Raw genomic sequence first — 23,400 nt, forward strand, 5'->3', positions numbered from 1 at the left:
TATGTATTTTTAGTTGCGTAGCCTAGAATAATCCAGTTTTTTAATGATCTTAGCCTTAACGTCATCCACACCCCAGTTGTCCCCAGCAAAATAAACCAGCAAGATTTTTTAAAAAATTTTCTATTATACTTTAAGTTCTAGGTTACATGTGCACAACGTGCAGGTTTGTTACATATGTATACATGTGCCATGTTGGTGTGCTGCATCCATCAACTCGTCATTTACATTGGGTATATCTCCTAATGCTATCCCTGCCCCCTCCCCCCACCCCACGACAGGCCCCAGTGTGTGATGTTCCTCTTCCTGTGTCCAAGTGTTCTCATTGTTCAATTCCCACCTATGAGTGAGAACATGCGGTGTTTGGTTTTCTGTTCTGCAAACCAGCAAGATATTTAATATACATTTTTCTTTGTCATTACTTCAGCAGGTGGTAAAAAATGTCAGTTAACGGTGTCTCAGTTATACATAAACAGCTTAAATTATTAGCATTGCTGTAATTTTACTATTCTCTCATCTAAATCTAAAATCAATCTTCAGGATAAAAACAAATGTCCTTTGCCAAAATGTTTTTTTAATTGCACAATTAATTGACATTAACTGCCAGTTCTTTTTGGCTGATTGACTAATTTTAACTTCTGTGTTGCTCTTCCAGAGGCATGGCTATTGCACCTTGGGAGAGGCCTTTAATCGGTTAGACTTCTCAAGTGCAATTCAGGATATCCGAAGGTTTAATTATGTGGTCAAAGTAAGTGTTCTACATGAAAAACTACTTTGATGACTCTTTTGAACAATTATATTTTGAAGATTGTAAGTGTACAACGTTTAAGATGCTTTTGGCAGCTTGAAGGTGTGCCTGTTTGCTGCATATAATCGAAAAACAGAAGGGAACAAGTTCAGGAGAAAACAGTGAGATTGGAGGATTTCTCCAGTGTTGGTGGCAGAGGTTGCAGAGCCTCAGTGGGAGCAAACAGTCATCTCCCTGTGACTCTGTGGTTGCTGAGGATGCCACAAAGTGGTCCCCTGGGGGTTGCACCATGCATCTACGTACCGTGTCAGTGATAGAACGGTCATGGGATCTTTACCTGATGATTTCGCAAATGTTTTCTGCTTCACGTTCTTCACAAAGAATGAGCCTTACGTCACAGAGGAAGAAGTAGCTAATAGAAAACAGGAATTTCATACAAAATAGAATTCCACAAAAGCCTTATTGCATTAATGATATCCTTTTGGAAGAAACTTTTATCTTGGGCCACACTCAAAAAGAAAGGATCATAGCCATATATTCCATTTATTGTTTGCTTTTGTCTAAAGATTAATTACTATGTGATTTATGCACCTTCATTCTATGGATAAAATAGAAGCTATAGTTTATGAAGCTATTAATTTTGTGTTTCTCATGGTTCTGTGAGACATTGGAAAATGTTTCCTTTAATTGCTTTTAGACATTTAAAAGTGCTACTGGGAGGACAGAAAATTTAGGGAATTAAATAACTGTAAGTCTTAGATAATTTTATTTGTTATGTTTGGTTCTGAGCAGAATTTCCAGGGCTTCTTATGTAACTACTACTTACAACTCCTGTTGTGCTCCATTCTTCACTGAAGCCCAGCCAACACATGCAGGCTGGACTTCCCCGGTGTTTTCTGAGTCCTCCTGTAGATATTTACACGCTGGCCAGCAGGGTGTTCTCGATAGGTACCTTTCTTGTAGATGATGAAATGCACATTTGACTCAGCTTTGTGGAAATTTGCAAGACTTAAGTAGGCAGGAAAAACATCAGCAGAGAGGTCTGTTTAGCAGTAACTATTTCTCCATGTAGCTCTCTGATAGTTCAGACCATACTGAGTTGCTTTATAGTAGCAATTCTCGACCATCTGTCTACATAAAAGGATTTAATTCTTGGTGTGAGTGAGAGAGTAGGATGGGGCACAGGAGGAAGTCATTGGCTCCTGGTGATTTCTGTGCTGGGTGCCCTGCTCTGTCATCTTTGGTCACTGACTCTGGAGAAGGTGCGAGTGTTCTGTGCTTTATCAGAGGGGGAGTCCGTAGACCAGGGCCAGTATTTTATCAGTTTCAGTCATTTGAATGACTGCATGATTTTTTTTTTTTGTCTGTATACCACATACTACTATAATTTGCTGAGTAGCTTTTCTTCAAATTTACTTTTTTAAACAGAAATACCTACTTTAGCCTCATCCTAAACACTAATACCTGTGAAATGGTAAATTTTCTGTCGGTCGTTTGTTGTCTAATACATATAAAATAAATGCATAACTATAAAAATTAAAATGTGCTATGCACTCATGTACCAACTAAACTTACCTTGCAACCGTCTTGAGAAGGGCTGTGTTTCTCCAAACCACCTCTCGGAGGTGGAGCAAGGGAACGGGTGAGCCTAGGAAGCAAAAGGGCTGCATTGTTGCATGACTGTCCCAGCAGCCTCACAGGTCTGTGCATCTCTGTTGATTGCTGCCTTCGAAGCAGAGCCTTGCTTGGCTCATCTGTGTTCCTGCTCTGTGAGAATCCCACCTTCCCTCTCCTGCAGTCGCTCCAGACCTTTCACAAGTCCAGCAAAGTTACCTCTAAAAGGTGATTTGCTCATGCTTACCTTCTGCTAAAAACAAAAACAAGCAGCAGCCTTTGTGACTGTGGGAAAGCCTGAGCCTGTGTCTTGCCGTGGATTGAGCTACTGCATGTCCCCATCCTAATTCTGCCCTCCCTGGCCCATGCCAGTACCCTCTTCCGTTGGCTTTCTTTCAGTGTGTACTATTTTTTGTTTTCACTTTATCAAGTGCATTTACCATGCATGCTGTGCAGGTATTTGGTATTTGTTTGCTGTTTTAAATGTTTATAGCAACACTTACTGCAACAACTGAGAGGATTCTCTTGGAGTTCTTCTAAATAATATGATTTTCCATAATTTAGGCTAAGTTGTCCATAATGTCACTCAGTATTATTAGAATACCTATGAACTAGAAACGTAGAAGCATTTTTTTGAAATGCTTGATAAAAGGTTTCCTTTTTTTCTAATGGCATTTAGTAACATCTGCCCTTAAGAATTTGTGTGCAAAACTTAATATGTATCTTTTTGGGGTTTTTTTTTTGGTTGTTGTTGTTTTTTAGGTGGAGTCTCACTCTGTTGCCCAGAGTGGAGTGCAGTGGCACGATCTCTGCTCACTGCAACCTCTGCTTCCTGGGTTCAAGTGATTCTCCTGCCTCAGCCTCCTGAGTAGCTGGGATTACAGGCATGCACCATGATGCCTGGCTAATTCTTTTTTGTATTTTTAGTACAGATGGGGTTTCACCATGTTGGCCAGGCTGGTCTCAAACTCCTGACCTTAAGTGATCCACCTGCCTCGGCCTCCCAAAGTGCTGGGATTACAGGTGTGAGCCATGCCCAGCCTGTATCTTTCAACTAACATTTTGTTTTATGTAAAATCATTTTGTCCATCTAAACTTAAGAATTTTAAACTGAGACTAATCAATAATTACTAGTCTTAGGATAAAAGCTAGTATAGAATATAGTGTTCAATTACAGATTGTTTCAGTTGTCAAAGATACGTAGTTTGGAATGGAAATTTCGTTTTTACTCTAATCTTTGAAGTTGAGTTTGAGCCAGGTGTGTTGTTAGAGGCATAAAATGGCCCCAGCTTTTGTTCACTGTCCAGGGGCAGATGCTCTTCACTCAAGGCGGGAGGAGCCCGTCAGTGTTGGCATCGCTGAGCACCTCCTGTGTGCAGATCAACGTACCTTGTCTTTTCTAACTAATCCTTTCAAGAAACTTTGAAATCCAGTTCTATTCACACTCCCACCATGAAATCTTGTTTGCCAGTGATCACAGGGTTGTGGCAAGCCTACCTGGCTGGGACCTTGGCCTCGCCACCCCCATCATAGCAGCAGCACCTCCCTGGCCCTCATGTGTGCCAGTGGTCACGTGTTTAAGTTGTCTGCATCCCCATCCCAGTTGAGCCCCAGGAGCAGGGGCTTGGTTTGTTCACTGCTGTTCACCCACTGCTGAAAATAACACCCCGTTTGTCAAAGTGGAGTAAGTATGTCCCCGCTGCAGTGAGGAGCTGCACTTCCATGAACTCGGAGGTGCCCAGCAAACCCAGGACGGCTGTAAACACAGAGAGGGAGACCAGTACCCAAAAGCTATCTGGAGGAAGTAGAACTGGGTCCTGAGCCTGTAGGTTAATGTGACTGTGGGTTTTACACATTTGTTGTCATTCCCTTGGAGTCCTGGGCTTGCTTATAGCACTGAGAAGAACAGCCTGCTCCCTCGCCCCACTGGCAGTGAGGAGGTGGCTTCTGACAGCCAGGCGCGAACAGCCCCAGGCTTGGGAGGTGCATGCAGGGCGGTGCACAGCATGAAAGCTTCCTGAAAGCTGCACAGTGTGCAACTGAAATTTATAAAAATGTTAAATATGCTGTGTTTGCTACACACATCTGTAGGAAAAATGTTTTCAGAATCGTAAAGTTTATATATCTAATTTTAGTTATTTGGTAAATTATCTGAAGTACTTCATTCTCTGCCTGTGACTGGACCAATTAGATAGTACATCCAGTGTCACATACTTTCAGGGGTAGAGTATTTTTAGTTTAGTGTCTTGCCACCATTTATTTTTATGTTTTCATTTGCTTTAGATGTAGGCAAAGAGTCGGTCACTCTTGTCTTTTTTCAAAAATTTCTGTGTCCCTGGGCATTGCTCTGCCCCTCCAAGACCCCCCAGTCCTGTTTCCTTTAGCCCACCTGCTCCTCATGTCTGGAGATGGACTTCTGCTTCCCAGTATCCCAGGGATCTATTAAATGGGGAAAAGTGGCCAGGTGCAGTGACTCACACCTGCAATCCCAGCACTTCGGGAGGCCGAGGCAGGAGGCCAGCCTGGGCAACATAGGGAGACCCTGTTTTTACAGATAATAATAAGCAAGTAAGGAAAGACATCTCAGGCTAGAATCTCTGGCTATCTGAAGATTTTTTTTTTCCATTTTTTTCATAATTTCTGCTAATGACTACGCCATAGCAGCAAGTTAATAGTGGCAGCCTCACAGCAGCGCATGGGAAAGATGCTCAGTGAGTGACCCTCAGCCCTCCCCGGTGTGGACTTGAGGGTGAGGCAGGGAGGGAGAGAGGCTCTGCAGCCACATGGCCGCTGTTGGAGTTCTGTCTCTTTCTTATTTATTTACTCAGGGATCTCAAGCATATGACTTCATTATCTCACCCATAGTATCTGGTAGATTTTAGCATCTACCTCAGAGCACTGTCATAAAGATTAGATTATTCCATCATAGGAAGCTCTTAGAACAGTCTGTACTCTGTGTTAGCCACTATTTTTATTTTCTTTTGAGAGGATTTAGGCAGAGGGATGACAGCTGCATGGAGATCCATTTATGACCCGAGAGGTAAAGATGAGAAAATGGGGCCCAGAGAGATGGGCTGAAGGTCACAATGGAATCAAGGACAGAGACCAAAAGTGCAGTCATCCTGACAGCCGTGAGGAGCTTTTTCATTAAGATGTCATTTTCTAAGTCTATAAACTTTGATTTTCCTCTCATGTAAATTAAGTGACTTTCTTAAATGCATCATGACTTTTTTTTTTTCAAAATTTTTTTTTAAAATTTAAGTTCTGGGATACATGTACAGAATGTGCAGGTTTGTTACAGGTATACACATGCCATGGTGGTTTGCTGCACCCGTCAACCCGTCATCTCCATTAGGTATTTCTCTTAATGCTATCCCTCCTCTAGTCCCCGAACCCCCGACAGGCCCTGGTGTGTGATGTTCCCCTCCCTGTGTCCATGTGTTGTCATTGTTCAGCTCCCACTTATGAATAAGAACATGTGGTGTTTGGTTTTCTGTTCTTGTGTTAGTTTGCTGAGAATGATGGTTTCCAGCTTCATCCATGTCCTTGCAAAGGACATGAACTCACCTGTTTTTATGGCTGCATAGTATTCCATGGTGTATATGTGCCACATTTTCTTTATCTGGTCTATCACCGATGGACATTTGGGTTGGTTCCAAGTCTTTGCTATTGTGAACAGTGCCACAGTAAACATATGTGTGTGTGTGTGTCTTTATAGTAGAATGATTTATAATCTTTTCATCATGCTACCTGACTTCAGACTATATTACAAGGCTACAGTAACCAAAACAGCGTGATACTGGTACCAAAAACAGATATATAGACCAATTGAACAGAACAGAGGCCTCAGAAATAACACCACACATCTACAACCATCTAATCTTTCACAGATCTGACAAAAACAAGCAGTGGGGAAAGGATTCTCTATTTAATAAATGGTGTTGGGAAAACTGGCTAGCCATATGCAGAAAACTGAAACTGGACCACCTCCTTACACCTTTTACAAAAATTAACTCAAGATGGATTAAAGACTTAAACATAAGACCTAAAACCATAAAAACCCTACAAGAAAACCTAGGCAATACCATTCAGGACATAGGCATGGGCAAAGACTTCATGACTAAAATACCAAAAGCAATGGGCAACAAAAGCCAGAATTGACAAATGGGATCTAGTTAAACTAAAGCGCTTCTGCATAGCTAAAGAAACTATCGGCCAGGCGCGGTGGCTCAGGGCTGTAATCCCAGCACTTTGGGAGGCCGAGACGGGCGGATCATAAGGTCAGGAGATCGAGACCATCCTGGCTAATACGGTGAAACCCCGTCTCTACTAAAAAATACAAAAAACTAGCCGGGCGAGGTAGTGGGCGCCTGTAGTCCCAGCTACTCAGGAGGCTGAGGTAGGAGAATGGCGTAAACCCGGGAGGCGGAGCTTGCAGTGAGCTGAGATCCGGCCACTGCACTCCAGCCTGGGTGACAAAGTGAGACTCCATCTCAAAAAAAAAAAAAGAAACTATCATCAGAGTGAAGAGGCAACGTACAGAAAGGGAGAAAGTTTTTGCAATCAATCCATCTGACAAAGGGCTAATATCCAGAATCAACAAAGAACTTAAACAAATTTACAAGAAAAAAGCGATCCCATCAAAAAGTGGGTAAAGGATATGAACGGACACTTCTCAAAAGAAGAAATTTATGCAGCCAACAAGCATATGAAAAATGCTCATCACTGGTCATTAGAGAAATGCAAGTCAAAACCACAGTGAGATACCATCTCACACCAGTTAGAATGGCAGTCATTAAAAAGTCAGGAAACAACAGATGCTGGAGAGGATGTGGAGAAATAGGAACACTTTTACACTGTTGGTGGGAGTATAAGTTCAACCGTTGTGGAAGACAGTGTGGTGGTGGTGATTCCTCAAGGATCTAGAACCAGAAATACCATTTGACCCAGCAATCCCATATGACATTTTAAAATAATGACCTGGCAAATTAGATGGGACTGTTGAAAAGGGCTGTCTTTAAAATTTCAGATCGTATTGCTAATCAAGCTTTTGTTTGCTCTGGTGAGTGTTGTTTTAAGCGACACAATCCAATGCTAATTTATTGTTGTATATTAATTTATTCAGTAGGCCCTGCTATATCCCAAGCACCTGGCAAGTAGTAGGCACTTGTTATTCCTAAAATGAATGAGTGACTGAGCATACAAACCAACTGTTGTATACATAAATATTTTCTAAGTTACTCCAATTATTTTTTTTACCACAGTTAAACTCTTCCATAAATTCTACTTGAAGAACTATTAAGCTACTCTAAGATAATTACATTTTTGCTGATTGTTGTACTGAACCTACACGTTGCTTTTCTGTTTTTTTCCTTCAAGCAAACTGCATAGTCAGAAACAGAGGAAGTTATTTTCACTTTTTTTAAATTTTATTTTGTATTTTTTTGAGACAGAGCTTTGTTGCCCAGGCTGGAGTGCAGTGGTGTAATCTTGGCTCACTGCAACCTCCGCCCCGCCGGGTTCAAGAGATTCTCCTGCCTCAGCTTCCCGAGTAGCTGGGATTTCAGGCACTTGCCACCATGCCCAGTTAATTTTTGTATTTTTAGTAGAGAGGGGGTTTTGCCATATGGGTCAGGCTGGTCTCGAACTCCTGACCTCAGGTGATCCGGCTGCCTCGGCCTCCCAGTGTGCTGGGATTATAGGCGTGAGCCCTGCGCCCGGCCTATTTCCACTTTATAAAAAGATTCTACACAAAGATGTCCTCTAATTTCCTAAGTTAGCGGGACTTTACTTATACAGAAAAAGATATATTTACATATATATTTTTCAATTTTCCTAATTGTTGATTCAAGAATTGGTTGTAGGCTATTTAATTCCAGGTACATCCTATAATTGCCCCCTTAAAAATGCCAGATTAAAGTGTATTAACAAAGTATGCTAATGCTCCTAAGAACAGATTTGTTAAAGAAAGTACAAGAAGTGACGGTGTTGTCACCATTCAGAAATGTCCATTTCCATTGAAGGAAGTGCTACTCGGCTCATCTGAGAGTCTGACCTCAGTTCAATTAAATTTGACCTTGTAGCTCTGATGTTTTTAAGAAAAATTGAACATAAATTGCTGACAATGGTGGATAGGTGGTGTCAGGCAGTTTGAGCACACTGGGAACATAAGGCTCCTCATTAGATGGCATGCCAAAAAGAGCTTGTTCTCCAGGCAAATATCCAGATTATACTGGAAGTTTGAAATGCCGGTATTAATAATACTCTGCAAGTATCCACTGCCATCTTCATTTTTCTTTAATTCTCACCATATTTATCCTATCAACAAGATAATTTGTAGAGTATGACTAAACGCAGCAACTAAGAATGCTTTTACCAAAATAAAATTATATGTTGTGTAACAGTTCAGTTTCAGATAAAAAAGCAGTCTGTCTTTCTGCCAGTGCTAGAAGTCAGTGGACATTTGACAGAGAGTCAAAATGGTTCCCAAGAAAAGCAGAGAAAAGGGACAACCCCCAAAATAGAATCACCTCTCACAGACCACTGCTTGAGCAACTTGTGAGTTGTAGGAGGGGCGCTGGTTCCTAAGCCTGAAGTGGAGGACATGTTTTAGTTCAGCCTGCATGAGGTTGTAGTGTGGTGCTTCCTTACCTCGGGGCAGGGGCGGGCAGGCAGTCCACACACTGCTAAAGGACCGGAGGAAAGTGGCTGGAGCTTCCAGAGAATTGATGAAAACTACAAAGTCTGCATGGTTCTGCATTGACTTGCTAGATTACATCCCTTTTTTGTAAAAGACAATAAATTTAAGAAGTCTTTTTAAAATTAGATAATCAAAGTTGAGATCACTGAGGGCTGTTCCAGGTTATTAATTCTGTCTGGCACACACACTAGATGGGAAGCAGCAGAGCAGGAAGGCACAAGCACAGATTGTGGGATCCCCCTGCTCTCCAGGTCTGGCGCCTCCCTCCTCAGTGATGTGGCCTTGGGGCCAGCTTCTTCTCTCCATGCCTCAGTTTTCTCATCTGTAGAGCGGGGATAATAGTAAGACCTACCTCACAGGGGCATTACAGGCATTAGAAGGGCATCAGGTACTTCAGATGGTGCCTTTATAATAATCACTCAGTAAATGCTTACAGTTAATTACAAATCTAAAGGAACCCAAAGGTGAAGAATGAGCAAAGTTGATTTGGTCTGCCCAGGGAAGAATACTTTCTGTGTTCTGTAGTAAGGCTGACTTTAAAAATAGAGGTAGCGGACGTTGTTGTTTCTCTTCCCTTCCCCATGTACGTGAGGCCCTTCAGGATCACAGGCACACATGCAGTGCCAGTTTGCTCCTAGATCCAAGAGTGTTCAGGAATGGACCTCGAATTTCAAATAGCTGTGATTTTATTTAACTTTATCGAATTCTAGTTTTATTATATTATCACCAGAGAGCTTGGCCTTTAAGATCTCTAATTCTTTGAAATGATTAAGTTTTCCTTTGTGGACTTCTTTGTAATTGATTTTTATAAATATTCTATTGATGTGTGAGAAAAATACAGATTCTCTATTTGAAGGATGTACTTTCTTTCTGTTGATCTAATTCTTCCACATCTTTACTTGTTTAAAACTGTCAGATTTGAGGAGATACGCAGTCATGCACCACATAACGAGGTTTTGGTCAGTGACCGACCGCGTGTAGTGTGGTGGCCACATAAGATTATTTCCTATTTTTACCGTACTTTTCCTGTGTTTAAGTAGATTTAGATACACAGATACTTGCCATTATGTTACGGTTGCTGTTCAGTGCAGGAACATGCTGTATGAGGTCTGTGGTCTAGCTGTGTAGGTGTTGTGAAATACACTCTGTGATGTTCACACAGTGACGAAATTCCCAACAATGCGTTTCTCAGACTGTAACCCCCTTGTTAAGCGACCCATGACTGTATAAAAAACTTCCTACAGTATTTGTGTTTTTAACAAATATTCATTAAATTCCCAACAGACTTTGCTTTATAGCTAATTAGAGGCCTGTGAATGATGATGGTTTCTTTGTTAAATGTCTTTTGCCCTGTTCATTACCATTTTAACCGGAAATGCAATCTTTTCAACTGTGAACACCACGGCCCTTCTCGCCTCTATGCTTACGTGTGCCTGGTGGTGTCCATTTTGTAGTCCTGTGTGTGTAACTAGTCTAAACTGACCGTGCTTCTAAAGGATCAGAAGGCTAATCCCATGCCTTCTGCTGATGAGTTCAGTCTTTTTAGAAGGAATTTTAAAACATGATATTAGAGAAATGTAGAAAACTTACTTCGATGATGGGAGGGGAGGTGGTCGGGAAGGCTTACCTCCCAGGGGACACGTATTCTCTGTTCCTGGTATTTCCTCCCCTAGTGGAGCAGCAGTTCCAAAACCAAATGTCTCAAGGGTCCTTTTCACTTTTTAAAATTACTGAGGACCCCAAAGAGGTTTGGGTCATGTGAGTTATATCTATTAATGTTTGCCACATTAGAAATTAAAACAATTTGTAAAATATTTCTGCATTTATTTAAAAGTAAGGATTGGGCTGGGTGCAGTGGCTCATGCCTGTAATCCCAGCCTTTGGGAGGCCGAGGTGGGCGGATCACCTGAGATCAGGAGTTTGAGACCAGCCTGGCCAACACGGTGAAACCTGTCTCTACTGAAAATACAGAAATTAGCCTGGCGTGGTGGCACGCACCTGTAATCCCAGCTACTTGGGAAGCTGAGACTGGAGAATCGCTTGAACCCAGGAAGCAGAGGTTCAGTAAGCCGAGATCGTGCCATTGCACTCCAGCCCAGGAGACAAGAGTGAAACTCCGTCTTAAAAACAACAACAACAACAAAAAAAAAACAGGACTATCTCACACCTTGGCATACCCTCCTGGTGTCTGATGTGATGGAGGGGATTATTCCTCATCTCTGCTCCTGAGTTCAGTCTTCTGTAAGGTAGCATCTTGAGGCCTCTGGAGCACTTCACTGCACACTAATGAATGTCAGGGTAGAAAAGGAAAATCCTATCTTAGTGAAACTGTGGAAATAGTTTAGACCTTGGGCTCCCTTAAGAGGCCCCTAGACGATGCTTTGGGAACCGTGGTGGTAGAACTTTCTCTCCCAGACTCCCTCTGCCCTGACCCCTCTTATTGGTGAGAAACAGACATGTGTAACTCTTCTTTTTTCCTTTGAGGAATAAAAGATACTTGTACATTTTGGTCTGTTTCTTTCATGTCTTCAGTGTTGTAGGGCAAGAAGCCTATCTGGGGAGGCTTTGGTTATTAAGCAATGCTTAGGGCTTGCTGGCATCATCTCAGTCTAGGATTCAGATTAGGAAATCCATTGCTGTGTGAATCTGAATCGCATCCGCCAGTCCAGCTATTAGGAGCAATAATGCTGATAACCTCAGTTGGCCTGAATCTTTTGTCTCTAAATTGATTCTAAAGTGAGGCAGGGAAAAGGGGTGCTATTCAACATTAAAACAAGGAAGAAATTCAATAACAACATTCAGTTAATTTGAAAAGATAAAGGAACAGGATTGAAATTTTAACAATGGTCTTCTCAGCTTTGCTTGGCGTAACCTGATCTTATCTCTGGCCAGTGCCCTCAACTGGTGTATTTTAGTGTAAGATATTTTTATGTAAATATGTTAGAAATCACAGAATGTTTTTCCCCCAAAGATTATCATGTGATTGTCACATTTATAATGTTATTTGGGACTGAGCATACGACTTAGTGATTGCTCATTCTGGAAATCAAGAAAGGCTGGAAGAACTGGAAGGAAGGGATGAAAAACTCCATTTTCAGAGAAATAAGAGGCAGATGCAATTCACAGACTCTAAAATGTGCATGAAGCTTACCAAAAGTAGCTAAGCTTGGGCAGCGATAGTATAGGCAGAACTGAGCAGAAGGGCTAAGGCTAACAAAAGCACTTGTCAGGGCCCAGTCTAGAAGATGAGCCCCACATGCCCTGTGCACTGAGAGCCTGAGTCACAGATGTTCAACTCCAGCTTGCAGAGTGCAGAAGTTCCAGGGAGGACCACTGACAGCAAAGGGCTTCCCGGATCCAGTTGTACTCAGAGACATGGGCTGTGGGGTCACCCAGGGATTCACGTACATGCAGGTAGCAGCTGGGGGACAGAGTGCTGGAACTGGGAAGGCTGAAAGCTGCCATTCCCCCTACCCTGAGGGCCTCTGCAAAACAGATGCCCTAGGAAGTCCCACCTCACTCTGAAATGCCTGTTAGAGAAGAAGGTGATGTCACTGCATGGATATTCTCTAAGGAAATTGTGGGAAATGTGTCTGTGAAGCAGGATGGAATCATGACCAGACAGTTCATCATGAATGAAAAAAAAAAACAGGAAACTCACGAAGCAGTTCTGTAGCAGAAGATCCCAGTGCAGGAATGCCACAAAACAGAAAAGAGATTTTAATGAGGTTGAGTATCCCATATCCCAAATGCTTAGAACTGGAAGTGTTTTCGATTTTGGATTTTTTCAGATTTTGGAATATTTACATATACATTATGAGATATCTTGGGGCTGGGATACAAGTCTAAATTTGGAATTCATGTATGTTTCACATACACCTCATATACATAACCTGAAGGTAATTTTATATAGTATTTTTAATAATTTTGTGCAGCCCATCACCTGAGGTCAAGTATGGAATTTTCCACTTGTCAGTGCTCAAAAAGTTCCAGAGTTTGGAGGATTCTGGATTTTGGAATTAGGGATGCTCAACCTGTATAACCAAGTGAGACAGCAGGAGACAAAGCCAAGTTGGCAGAAGGAAGGATGGCATCTGCCGGGAGAACCACCACAGAGGCGAAGGTGGGATTGGAAGGGCCCAGGAGAAAATAAGATGTTTTGGGAAACACAAAAAAAGGTGATGGAAATAGTACGAATGAGAAAATTAATAAGAATGAAACCATAATCATGAGTTTAAGAGGAACTAGAAAGAAAATTATAGCTGTAGAGAACAGGGAGAGGGGTTCCAGCATATTTATCATTGGAATCTTCAAGCAGGAAAACAAAACAAAAGGACAGAACAAATATTTAAAGATAATGTTCAGGAAAATTCTGCTCAGGTAAAAATAGATGGAAGCATACATTGTGAGAGGGCAAATTTTATGCTGGGGAAGGTTGACTGAGAACAGGTCATGAGTGTGCCACATCCTACAGGAATTATTAAACTCTGAAGATGAGGCAAGAACCTCCCAATGGGTAAACAACGTGTCATCTCTTACCAAGGGAAGAGATCAGGGTGGCTTCAAATTTCTTCAAATTCTTCAGATAGTGGAGTCATCCTTACTTATGGGATCCTCCAGGAAGAAAGGATGCCCCATAAATTTTATGTCCAGTCAAACTGTCTGGCTGCCAGGCTGCAAACAAACAGTATTGATCATGTGAGAACTCAGGGAATACTTACTGTTCTCATGAGCATTTTTGGCTGGAGAAACAATGTCCATCAGACTGGATGTCAGTGAATCTCCAGCAGCAGCCGTGTGGCTGAGGGTGGTGGAGCAGTGTGAGTGGAGGGCAGAGGAGAAAAGGTCGGTGTTAGAGATTGTTGACTGTCTCACCTGTAATCACAGGGAGGCACTAAGATGTCGTTCACGAAAATCAAGTTGTACAGGAGAGGGATGGAAGGAAGGAGCAAGATGAATGGCAGTTTTATCACAATGTGGAACAGGAAACTAACAACGCGAAGATGTGTTGTATGAGGAGGTAAAATTCCAAAAGTAACCCCTAGGACAAAATAGTGCAAGCATTTCTAAGTTTCAGAAGAACTACAGAGAGAATGAAAACTTTTTCAAAAAAAGCTACAAAAACATGTCATAAAATTAAGACCAAACATGTTGTATCTATACATGTAAACACATAACCTTATACACATAACCTGAAGGCTGGCAAAAGACTTCAGATTGGATCAAAAAGTGAAACCCAACTAAGAAGCACACCTAAAACAGTGATTTACAAAAGTTGAAAATACATGAAAAGATGTATTAGGCAAAAATAAAAAATAAAGTGGGACAAAAAGCATTAAAGGAAAGCAGCAGCCCACTTTTTCCTGCCATAATGCACATCAGAGTAGGGGCAACTGGAAGAGCAGAGCATCCCAGGAGGGCAAGCAGAGCAGCGGCGAGGGCCTTGCTTGTCATTCCCACAGGAGACCTCTACTTCACAGGTTCTGTCACAGGGATTTGTTACTGTGGCTTCCTAGAATACAAATTCTACAGTATTTTATTTTAATGCAATTTATTTGCTATTTAATAATGAGTTTTTAAATACAAAATGCTATTTAATAATGAGTTTGGTGATGTTTTCCCTTTTTAATTTCTACATGGAAGGGCTGTTTGATTTTCTGATTGTCTGTTCAGCAAACAACTGCGAGTATGGGCTTAGGTTGTGAAAATATTTGTTAGTGCCCAACCATTCATTCTAGCCTCTTTCTGGTATGCCCTTGTGCTACAGAGACTGGAAAGCTAAAAGCTCCGTTTCAGACTCTTGCAGCCTGGGCTCTGGGAGGAGATATGCTTCCACTAAGTAAATGAATGCCTACAAGACTAGAAGACAGAGTTGCAGGCCGCGGCTGCCTCAGCTCCCTTGTACGAAGGTCTCTTCAGGTTTGCATGGGTAGTGACTGTTTCCTGTACCCGGACTCTGATACAGTGGCTTAATTTAGGATGGCATGTTAGAAATCTTCATGCATGTGTGTTATATCGCCGTGGTTTGTAATTCCATATTAAATAGATTTATATATTGCTCAGCTTTTTTTTGTCTTTCCTTTAAGCTATTGCAGCTAATTGCAAAATCCCAGTTAACTTCATTGAGTGGTGTGGCACAAAAGAATTACTTCAACATTTTGGATAAAATCGTTCAAAAGGGTAAGATGATCACTGTATTTTTAATACTCTAAATCTTAATTAGAAATTTGGTGCAACGAGATGGGATTTTTCTTTTATCTTTACCTAGTACACATGCTGTCAAAAACAGTTGTGTAAATAATGTGATAACATCAGAAATACAGGTCATCCCTGTAGTTCCCAGTGTTCTGTTACTGCTGTTTACTTTTTTAAAGTTGCTTTTGCATACAAAGCGATGTACTAGGAAAAATAACTAATCCCAGAACTTAAAAAGCTGTTTTACCTTTTCATGGTTAGCTAATCACAGTTCGTTTTAGATGTATGCTTCCAAAATTAGCAGGATTGTGACTTACTCACTTAGGCATCAGATAAGCCAGTAATTTTCTTTTTAATTTAATGAGCTGGCCTTGGTAAGTTACTGGCTGTTAGAGAGTGGAATTTTAAATTTTACACCATGACTTTATACATACATAGGAATATATGACTCCATATTTAAGCCACTTTAAAGTAGCCACTTTATGATAAGTACAAAAGAAAGTATAAACTGACCATTTTAAAGGCACAATTGTAGACCCAACTGAAAATTTATCAGATAAAATTTTAAAGTTTTTAAAAATCTCATTATATTTGTGATATCTCAAAAATGATGTCACTTTTCGGTTGCAGTGAAATTACATCCTTTTTATTGTGCTAAAATACACATAACACAAAATTTACCATTTTAGCAGTTTTTAAGCATCCAGTTCAGTGGCATTAAGTACGTGTACGTTATTGGGCACCCATCACCACCGTTCATCTCCAGAACCTCTTCATTGTCCCAAGTGAAACTCCTGTCTCCTTCAACACTGAGCCCCATTCCTCCTCCCTGCCAGCCCCTGGTCGTTCTCATTCTACTTCCTGTCTCTATGAATGGGACTACTCTAGGTGCCTCATGTAAGTGGAGTTATATATTTGTCCTTTTGTAACTAGCTCATTTCACTTTGCATAATGTCTTCAGGGTTCATCCATGCTGACTATGTGTCAGAATTTCCCTCCTGTTTTAGACTGAATAATATTCTATTCATGTATAGATCACACGTTGTTTGTTCATCTATCGGTGGACATTTGGGTTGTGAAACCAGATTGTTTTTTAAAGTGTTGCTTAACTGTGTCAATCCATAGTTTTATTTTTATTTTTTCCAGTTCTTGATGACCACCACAATCCTCGCTTAATCAAAGATCTTCTGCAAGACCTAAGCTCTACCCTCTGCATTCTTATTAGAGGAGTAGGGAAGTCTGTATTAGTGGGAAACATCAATATTTGGATTTGCCGATTAGAAACTATTCTCGCCTGGCAACAACAGCTACAGGATCTTCAGATGACTAAGGTATAAATATCTCAGCATAAGAGTTACTACACTCTGTTTTTGTATTACAAAAGTTGTTATCTTTTCTAAGCATACATGAAAGACTGCTATAGCTTTTTGAAAGACTTTCTGATGCTTTCTTAAGTATTCATTAAATTGTTTTAAAATAGAAAAGGACCAAAGACCCCTAATGGCTTATAATTGCTATTGGAAAGGCAGTGGGAATAGCAATCATTAAACCAGGCTGATCCTGTGGGTGATTAGATGTAAACAGATTTACCTTCATGGGAAATTGAATATTTCAGTTATTAGAATAACATTCAGTAAATTAAGGCTAAATTGTATTGCCAGTAATTATTTATTTAGTTGTTGCTTCTCCCAAGTTAGTAATTTTTTGTCTTCTTCCTTGCTGTCTTTTTTGGGGATGTGTTTATAGTTCTTGGCAACAATGAACAAGGCCAAAAGAAGGTGCAGATCACGTCAGTTGTGTTTGATATTTTTTCTTAATTCTGGTAACTAGTTTCAACAAGAAAAATGTTAACACCATTGCCCCAGGTATTTACATAGTGTTTTATTTAACTCTAGTACTAACAAGAAAAAGAATAAACTGAAGATATATCTTAGTGGTGTGACTTATGTAGCCTTAGTGGTATAAATGATTCTGCAGATTGTACTGGTAGGGTCATAGTTAACCTTTTATCATAGCACCCCAGGTTCCACAAAAAGGAATGGTTTTCAAGTGCCCTTCAAATGCCTTAACTTTTGGCTGTTTATTTGCCATCTAAATATGAGACTTACAAAAAGAGTGATGATTGCCTAGTTTTGAGTCTGAAATTATCATTAATAATGTAACATTCAGCGTCGGTAAGAGTTAAGCAAGTTTGTTATAAACGTCGGACCCTGCTCGGTTGTCTTGGTGTGACCCTGTAGTCGTTCAGAGCTTTGCACAGGCTGGCTCTTGGCTGCCTCTTTTACTGCATTCCCCATGCATAGGTGAGTTGTACTAAAAGTCCACCTGTAAGACACGCATGGCACAGGCTTGCTGTAGAAGTCCTGACATGAGTGACCAGGCCACATGGCCAAAGTCCCCTTTCTCCTGATGAGATGGATCCCTGGTAGTGATGTCCAGCGGGTGACCTTCTCGGGGAGAGAACAGGGTGTGTCCTTGTCCATGGTGGGTTTTCCTGGTCCGGATCCCAAGGAAGGGGGTGTTCGGGAAAGGCCAGGAAGCAGCCTTTCTGGTCTGGCTGGGAAGTTCCAGATGGGATTAGTGGCTCTCCATTCTTTGGAGAGAGATGTGGAGCCAGTGGGGAGATGTGGACCAGTGGAGACAACAACAAAGCTCCAAGGACTGGGCCACACCTCACCAAGAGGAGAGAAAGGAGAAAGCAAGGGAGAAGCTTGCATCTTTGACTGGGTGGGCTGAGACAGAGCAGGAAGGCACAGCTGTATGCTGAGCTTCCTTCTGGATCTTCGTTCCGTTCATACTACCTGGGAAGAGGCACAGGCTGAGGGATAACAGAAGTGCATGTGGCCCCAGCTTGGCCCACTCAGGGCTGCCCATAGCCCGTGAAGGAAGACACTCTGCTTTTGGCCTGGGATGGTTCCCACAGCCCTGGTAGGCAGAGCACACTCACATGGCAGTACCTCTCTGCCTCAGCACAGAAGGATAGGTGTTAGCATAGTGCCATGTTGATCAAGTGGGAAAAATAAGGCACAAGAATGAAATTAATGATTAATCTTTGAGGAATAAGAAAGCGCCGGTAACACAAAGGTGCCAGTTTTCGTCATGTCCACTCCAATCTTACCATCAAAGACCTGAACTGGTTTCTTTTGTTTCATTGGTGGTTGCGTGCTGCCTGGCATCTCTTCACCTCAGTCCCTGAGTGCTCTCTGAAGCAGGAAGCGTGGCATGTGCCTCTGTGAGGATCTTGGCTTCTGGACCCTGTGCCCTGCTTCCAGCCTCGAGGAGGGTCAGGTTCCCTTGTAGGAGTTGGCCAGAGGAGTTTTACCTCTCTGGGAATGTTACTTGAAACCAGTAGAAAGAGCACTTTACCAACTCAGTTAACTGAGCTGCATTTGTGGATGCCGGACTCAGTCAGCCAAATTGGTCTGAGGCTGCTTAAGGTAAAGATCTGGTCTCCTGACCCGCTGGCTGATGCTGGATTGCTACCTCACACTTATTCATGTGAATTTTGAGGTGACTCGAGCAGATGGGGTTAGAACAGAGCAGCTGAGAGCCTTCCCAGATCCCTGACAGTGGAACTTCAAGCACACCGCCTAAAGTTCCGCCACGTCAGCCTCACAGGATACAGGGACCAGCTTTCTCCAGTGCGTTGACAGTCGTCTTTGTCTTCTAGATTATCCCAACAAGAAATACTTTGACACCCCTGGCCAGGCGCAGTGGCCCACACCTGTAATCCCAGCCACTCTGGGAGGCCAAGGCGGGTGGATCGCCTGAGGTCAGGAGTTGGAGACCAGCCTGGCCAACGTGGTGAAACGCTGTCTCTACTAAAAATACAAAAAGTAGCCAGGCGTGGTGGCAGGCACCTGTGGTCCCAGCTACTCGGGAGGCTGAGGCAGGAGAACTGCTTGAACCTGGGAGGTGGAGGTTGCAGTGAGCCGAGATCGTGCCATTGCACTCCAGCGTGGGCAACGAGAGTGAAACTCCATCTCAAAAAAGAAATACCTCGACACCCCTTAAATCTAAATTCTCATAGTCCCAAAAGTAAGCAGAAATTTAGTACATATTATGTTGAAAAGTTCCTAAGAACATCAGAAATTTTTTTCTTGAAAAACAAACACACTTTGCTGTTGAAGCTGCATTTGAAGATACGGCAGTGGTGATGAACTGGAAGTGCTTTCATGTGCACATCTCTGTGACTCAGCCAGAGTGGACACACAGGAACGTGTTCACATGCTTCCTCACCCAGTCAGCACTTCCTGGATGCCCCCATGTGCTTGCTAGGCCCCTCGGAGGTGGGACACATGGATCAGCAGGCGTGGCCTTTAGCGTGGGGCGTCCGAGGGCCCAGGGAGATGAGCCCATGGTGAGTCACAGAACTCAGTGGGTTATAACAGATATGCACACAGGGCTGTTGACATTACATTGGTTCACTAGTGATGTGATGTTTTAGGTGGAGCTTAAAGAATGGGCCGGGCGTGGTGGCTCACACCAGTAGTCCCAGCACTTTGGGAGGCCAAGGCGGGCGGATCACAAGGTCAGGAGGTCGAGACCATCCTGGCTAACACAGTGAAACCCCGTCCCTACTAAAAATACAAAAAATTAGCCAGGCGTGGTGGCGGGCACCTGTAGTCCCAGCTACTTGGGAGGCTGAGGCAGGAGAATCGCTTGAACCCAGAAGGCGGAGGTTGCAGTGAATGGAGATCACACCACTGCACTCCAGCCTGGGCGACAGAGCGAGACTCCATCTCAAAAAAAAAAAAAAAAAAAAAAATGAGGGGAAAGTGTCCAGGTGGTGGCCTGTTGGTCGGTGCTTCACAACTGGCTCCCCAGAGGCAAGAGGCTTGATTTGTAGCGTTTGTCACTTTCCCACTATGACTGACTTCAAGCCACCAACGAAAAGCAAACTGGCTGACAAAATTCCCAGAAGTTGCAGAGTTGACTCCTGTGAGAAGGTGTGGGAACTTCTGCGTCTAGGGGCTGATAGAGTGTGGTGTGCCAAACGTGTGTGCTGCTGGGAAGAAGGTGCAGGGCGTTAGGATCAGACTCAGGGCTTTATGGGCATTGCAGAGTGTTTGCTGCTCTCTGCCAAGGGTCACTGAAAGGTCCATGTTTAGAGGTACCCCTTCAGTGCCAGGCAGGGATCAGCCAGGTTGGAGGGAAGCAAACCCTCATTGCATTCATGAGGAATGACAGTTAAATGGGAAGGATGAACTTGGGGATACTTTAGCAAAAGACTAGACTGGTGACTTTGAAGTGGGTGTGAGGGAAAGAATAATTGAGGGAGACTTCAGTTACTCACCACATAGTGAGGGGATGGGCCTCCCATGGAGAAGGGCAGAGCAGTTGGGAACACAGACGTGGGACCAGGCAGACTGGGCTCGAGGCTGGACCGTGATCGAAGCTGGACCCCGATCTTGGGCAAGCCAGTCAACTCATCTGTATCTCTTGTTTTTTTTCTGTGTAAAATAGAATGATAATAGCAACACAAGTTTCTGTTAGCAGAAGTGCTTCCACAGAGAAACGGGAATCGTTAACAGTCGCATGCAATAGCTGAGACTATCCTGAAGCAAGAGAAGCAGACAGCAGCATCGTTTCTTCCTTCCATTGCGGTGTAGGTGTGAGAGATTTCATAATGGCAGAGAGCATGAGCTAATCAGTGGAGGAGGTGTGGCAAAAAACGCAGCAGGATTTCTGACATGTTCAGCAAAACTTTTGTGCCTTGTCACATTTCGAGATTTCGTTTGGATGAGAAGTGCTGGCATTTCTGCTACACCCTCTTGTTATAGCCATTAACAGGGCTGTAAAACTGGACTCTGCCAGAAATCCCAAATGCCGAGTTGTCACACCAGACTCTATAACTCTACTAATCCAGGATTTTTTTTCTTTGTACTACCTTCATACCACCACTTCATACTCCCTTTAAACTTTGTAATTTTAGCAGCAGAATATTTGTAAACTCCTGTCTGCTACAGAAATTTTTCTCAATAGGAATTAGAATGAAGCACCTGGAAGACATAATTCTTGTGAGAGTGTTAGACTTTTAGTTGGGGATTAATTTACATGCACGTTATCGTTTTGTTTTGTTTTTGTTTTTGAGATGGGGTCTTGCTCTGTCTCCCAGGCTGGAGGGCAGTGGTTCAATCATAGCTCACTGCAGGCTTTAACTCCTGGGCTCAGGTGATCCTCCCACCTCAGTCTCCTGTGTTGCTGGGATTATAGGTGTGAGCCACCCAGCCTGGCCATTTTCTCTTTTCTATGTGCTCTCTGCCATATGCTAGACAATAAAGATGGAAGGATAGGCTAAGACTTGAATCAAATGTGTCAGACTCATCAGTAATGAACAAAGACGTTTGCTGAGAGCCTGCCGGCACCATGCTGGCTGCTGGGGAAGTGATGTCTCTTGGACTGTGCAGCTCCATAGCCTACAACACGGTGCAGTGGTACAGTCCATGAAAGCTTCATGATTATGTCCAGAATGTCAGAGCACTTCACAAACTGTCAAGCAGTGTTGAGGCCCCACTCGTGTCTGGCGGATGCATAGTGTGCTTGATGAGGTGAAGGCGGCTTAGAGTGCATCACTGGTGGTCCATCCTCGTGCTGCCCACTGGGAGGCACGAGAAGCGCCCTGCAGCAGTTTCCATTCTGAAGTCCTAGGAAGTTGCTTCCATCGCAAGGGCATTATAGGGGAGCAGGAGAAGAAAGTGGGGTGTCAAGGCACGGGTGCCCCAGTCACCTCTCCCTACACTCCACTGTCCACAGAGGTCAGGCAGTTTCAAGAACCAAACTCATGGAATTAGCTCATTCTAGCCAAAAATAGATGGTCACTGTGCTTTGTGTGCAGCAGGAATATAGAAGGGCACAACACATCAGAAGGAAGCTAGCTCTCCCTGTGGCCAAGCACATATATCAACCTATTGGGAACAAAAGAAAAATACAAATCAGAAGCTCGCGGGTGAGCAGACTGAGGTCAGGGACCGAGGCGGGACCAGGTAGCCTCTGTCCCACCCAAACAGCCAGAACCCCACTGTCAGGAAGAGGTGCTTCTAGTGAGAATGAAGGGAATCATTTAGATACAACTGAGGCCTGAAAAGTCTGAAACAGGATGCACTCAACCCAGGGCTTTCTCAGGTCAACCTCAGGCAGAGTTTAATTTTTGAACTGACTGAGCCCACTTCTCGGGGCCAGGGACAGCCAGCCTTCCTCAGCCTGGCGCGTGCACACACGTGTATCTTCTCAGGGCAGATGCACTGCATTTACTCTCTGGTGTGCGTGAGGGAGAAATGGTTTGTAAACTTGAAGTCATAGAAATGTAAAGCTGGAAGGTTGGGGGATGTTGGACAGAGGGTGAAAGGTTTCTGTAGTGCAGGAGGAGTCCATTCTAGAGGTTGTCTACACAGCATGATGACTGCAGTTAATAATTATACATCCTTCACTTCAGATTGGCTAAGAGTAGATCTTAAATGTTCTCACTACAAAAATAAAAGGGTTATGACTTGAGGTGACAGACAGCGAGCTGGGCTATGGCCATTGGTTCATAACGCATACAAGCACAGAATACCACGTGCTGCCAGTATAGACAGATTCCATTTATCACTTACACCTCAATAAAGGAAAAACCCACAAAGCTAGAAGGGGCTTTGCAGATGATGTGGTCAGCCTCCCTCGTCACTGGGGTGACCAGCTGTGACCCATCAAGGCCCAGGGGCTGTCCAGGCCACCCAGACGGTGTGGCGCAGGCCCTGCCCCTGCTGGTGATGGGTGTCATGTTGCCCTCGTGGTGCGTTGGATTCATCTGGGCAGCAGTGCCACGTCTGCAGACCCTGCTCTTCTCCAGGTGTGTCTCGATGCCGTAGAGGAGTACTGACCTCCTGATGCTGATAGACACGTGGCGCATGGGGAGGTGCAGCAGTGGGGCCTCACCCAGGAACAGCCCGGTTCTGGCCTGCTGTGCAGCCCTCCCTTGCCCTCCTCTTCCAGCCCTCCCCAGGGTGGTGGATGCAGGCCCCTTGATGCCTTGCAATGCATGACCTGGAGAGCTCCTTTTGTGTTGCCATGTTTTGAAGCATTCATTCCAGCTTGACTCTTCAGTTACTGTGTGAACAAACACTGGCCATCTTCTCAGTGAGATGCTGTTGTGTTTTCCTTTCAG

The 23,400-nt window shown here is 43.3% G+C and overlaps 1 protein-coding gene and 1 long non-coding RNA gene across 15 annotated transcripts in view; one reads left to right on the forward strand and one right to left on the reverse strand.

Moving 5' to 3' along the window:
- FBXO25 (F-box protein 25) overlaps nucleotides 1-23,400 on the forward strand; it is a 63,833-nt gene that overhangs the window by 29,785 nt on the left and 10,648 nt on the right. For all 13 annotated transcript variants that reach the window (XM_037985331.2, XM_073017905.1, XM_007961566.3 and 10 more), the window contains 3 exons: nucleotides 653-745; nucleotides 15,146-15,239; nucleotides 16,401-16,585. In XM_037985331.2, coding sequence (XP_037841259.1) covers nucleotides 653-745; nucleotides 15,146-15,239; nucleotides 16,401-16,585 — 372 coding nt within the window. The remainder of the gene's footprint in view (nucleotides 1-652; nucleotides 746-15,145; nucleotides 15,240-16,400; nucleotides 16,586-23,400) is intronic.
- LOC119619382 (uncharacterized) lies at nucleotides 871-23,394 on the reverse strand. 2 transcript variants are annotated; one of them, XR_005235883.2, is made up of 4 exons: nucleotides 20,551-23,394; nucleotides 13,599-13,733; nucleotides 11,227-11,342; nucleotides 871-2,393 (listed from the first exon to the last, which is right to left on the reverse strand). It is a non-coding gene; the product is annotated as an uncharacterized lncRNA (long non-coding RNA). The 2 variants fall into 2 exon arrangements; XR_012093631.1 differs by lacking the exon at nucleotides 871-2,393 and having other exon boundaries at nucleotides 11,227-13,733.

This window comes from Chlorocebus sabaeus, chromosome 8, assembly GCF_047675955.1.
Source record: "Chlorocebus sabaeus isolate Y175 chromosome 8, mChlSab1.0.hap1, whole genome shotgun sequence".
Lineage (NCBI taxonomy): Eukaryota > Metazoa > Chordata > Mammalia > Primates > Cercopithecidae > Chlorocebus > Chlorocebus sabaeus.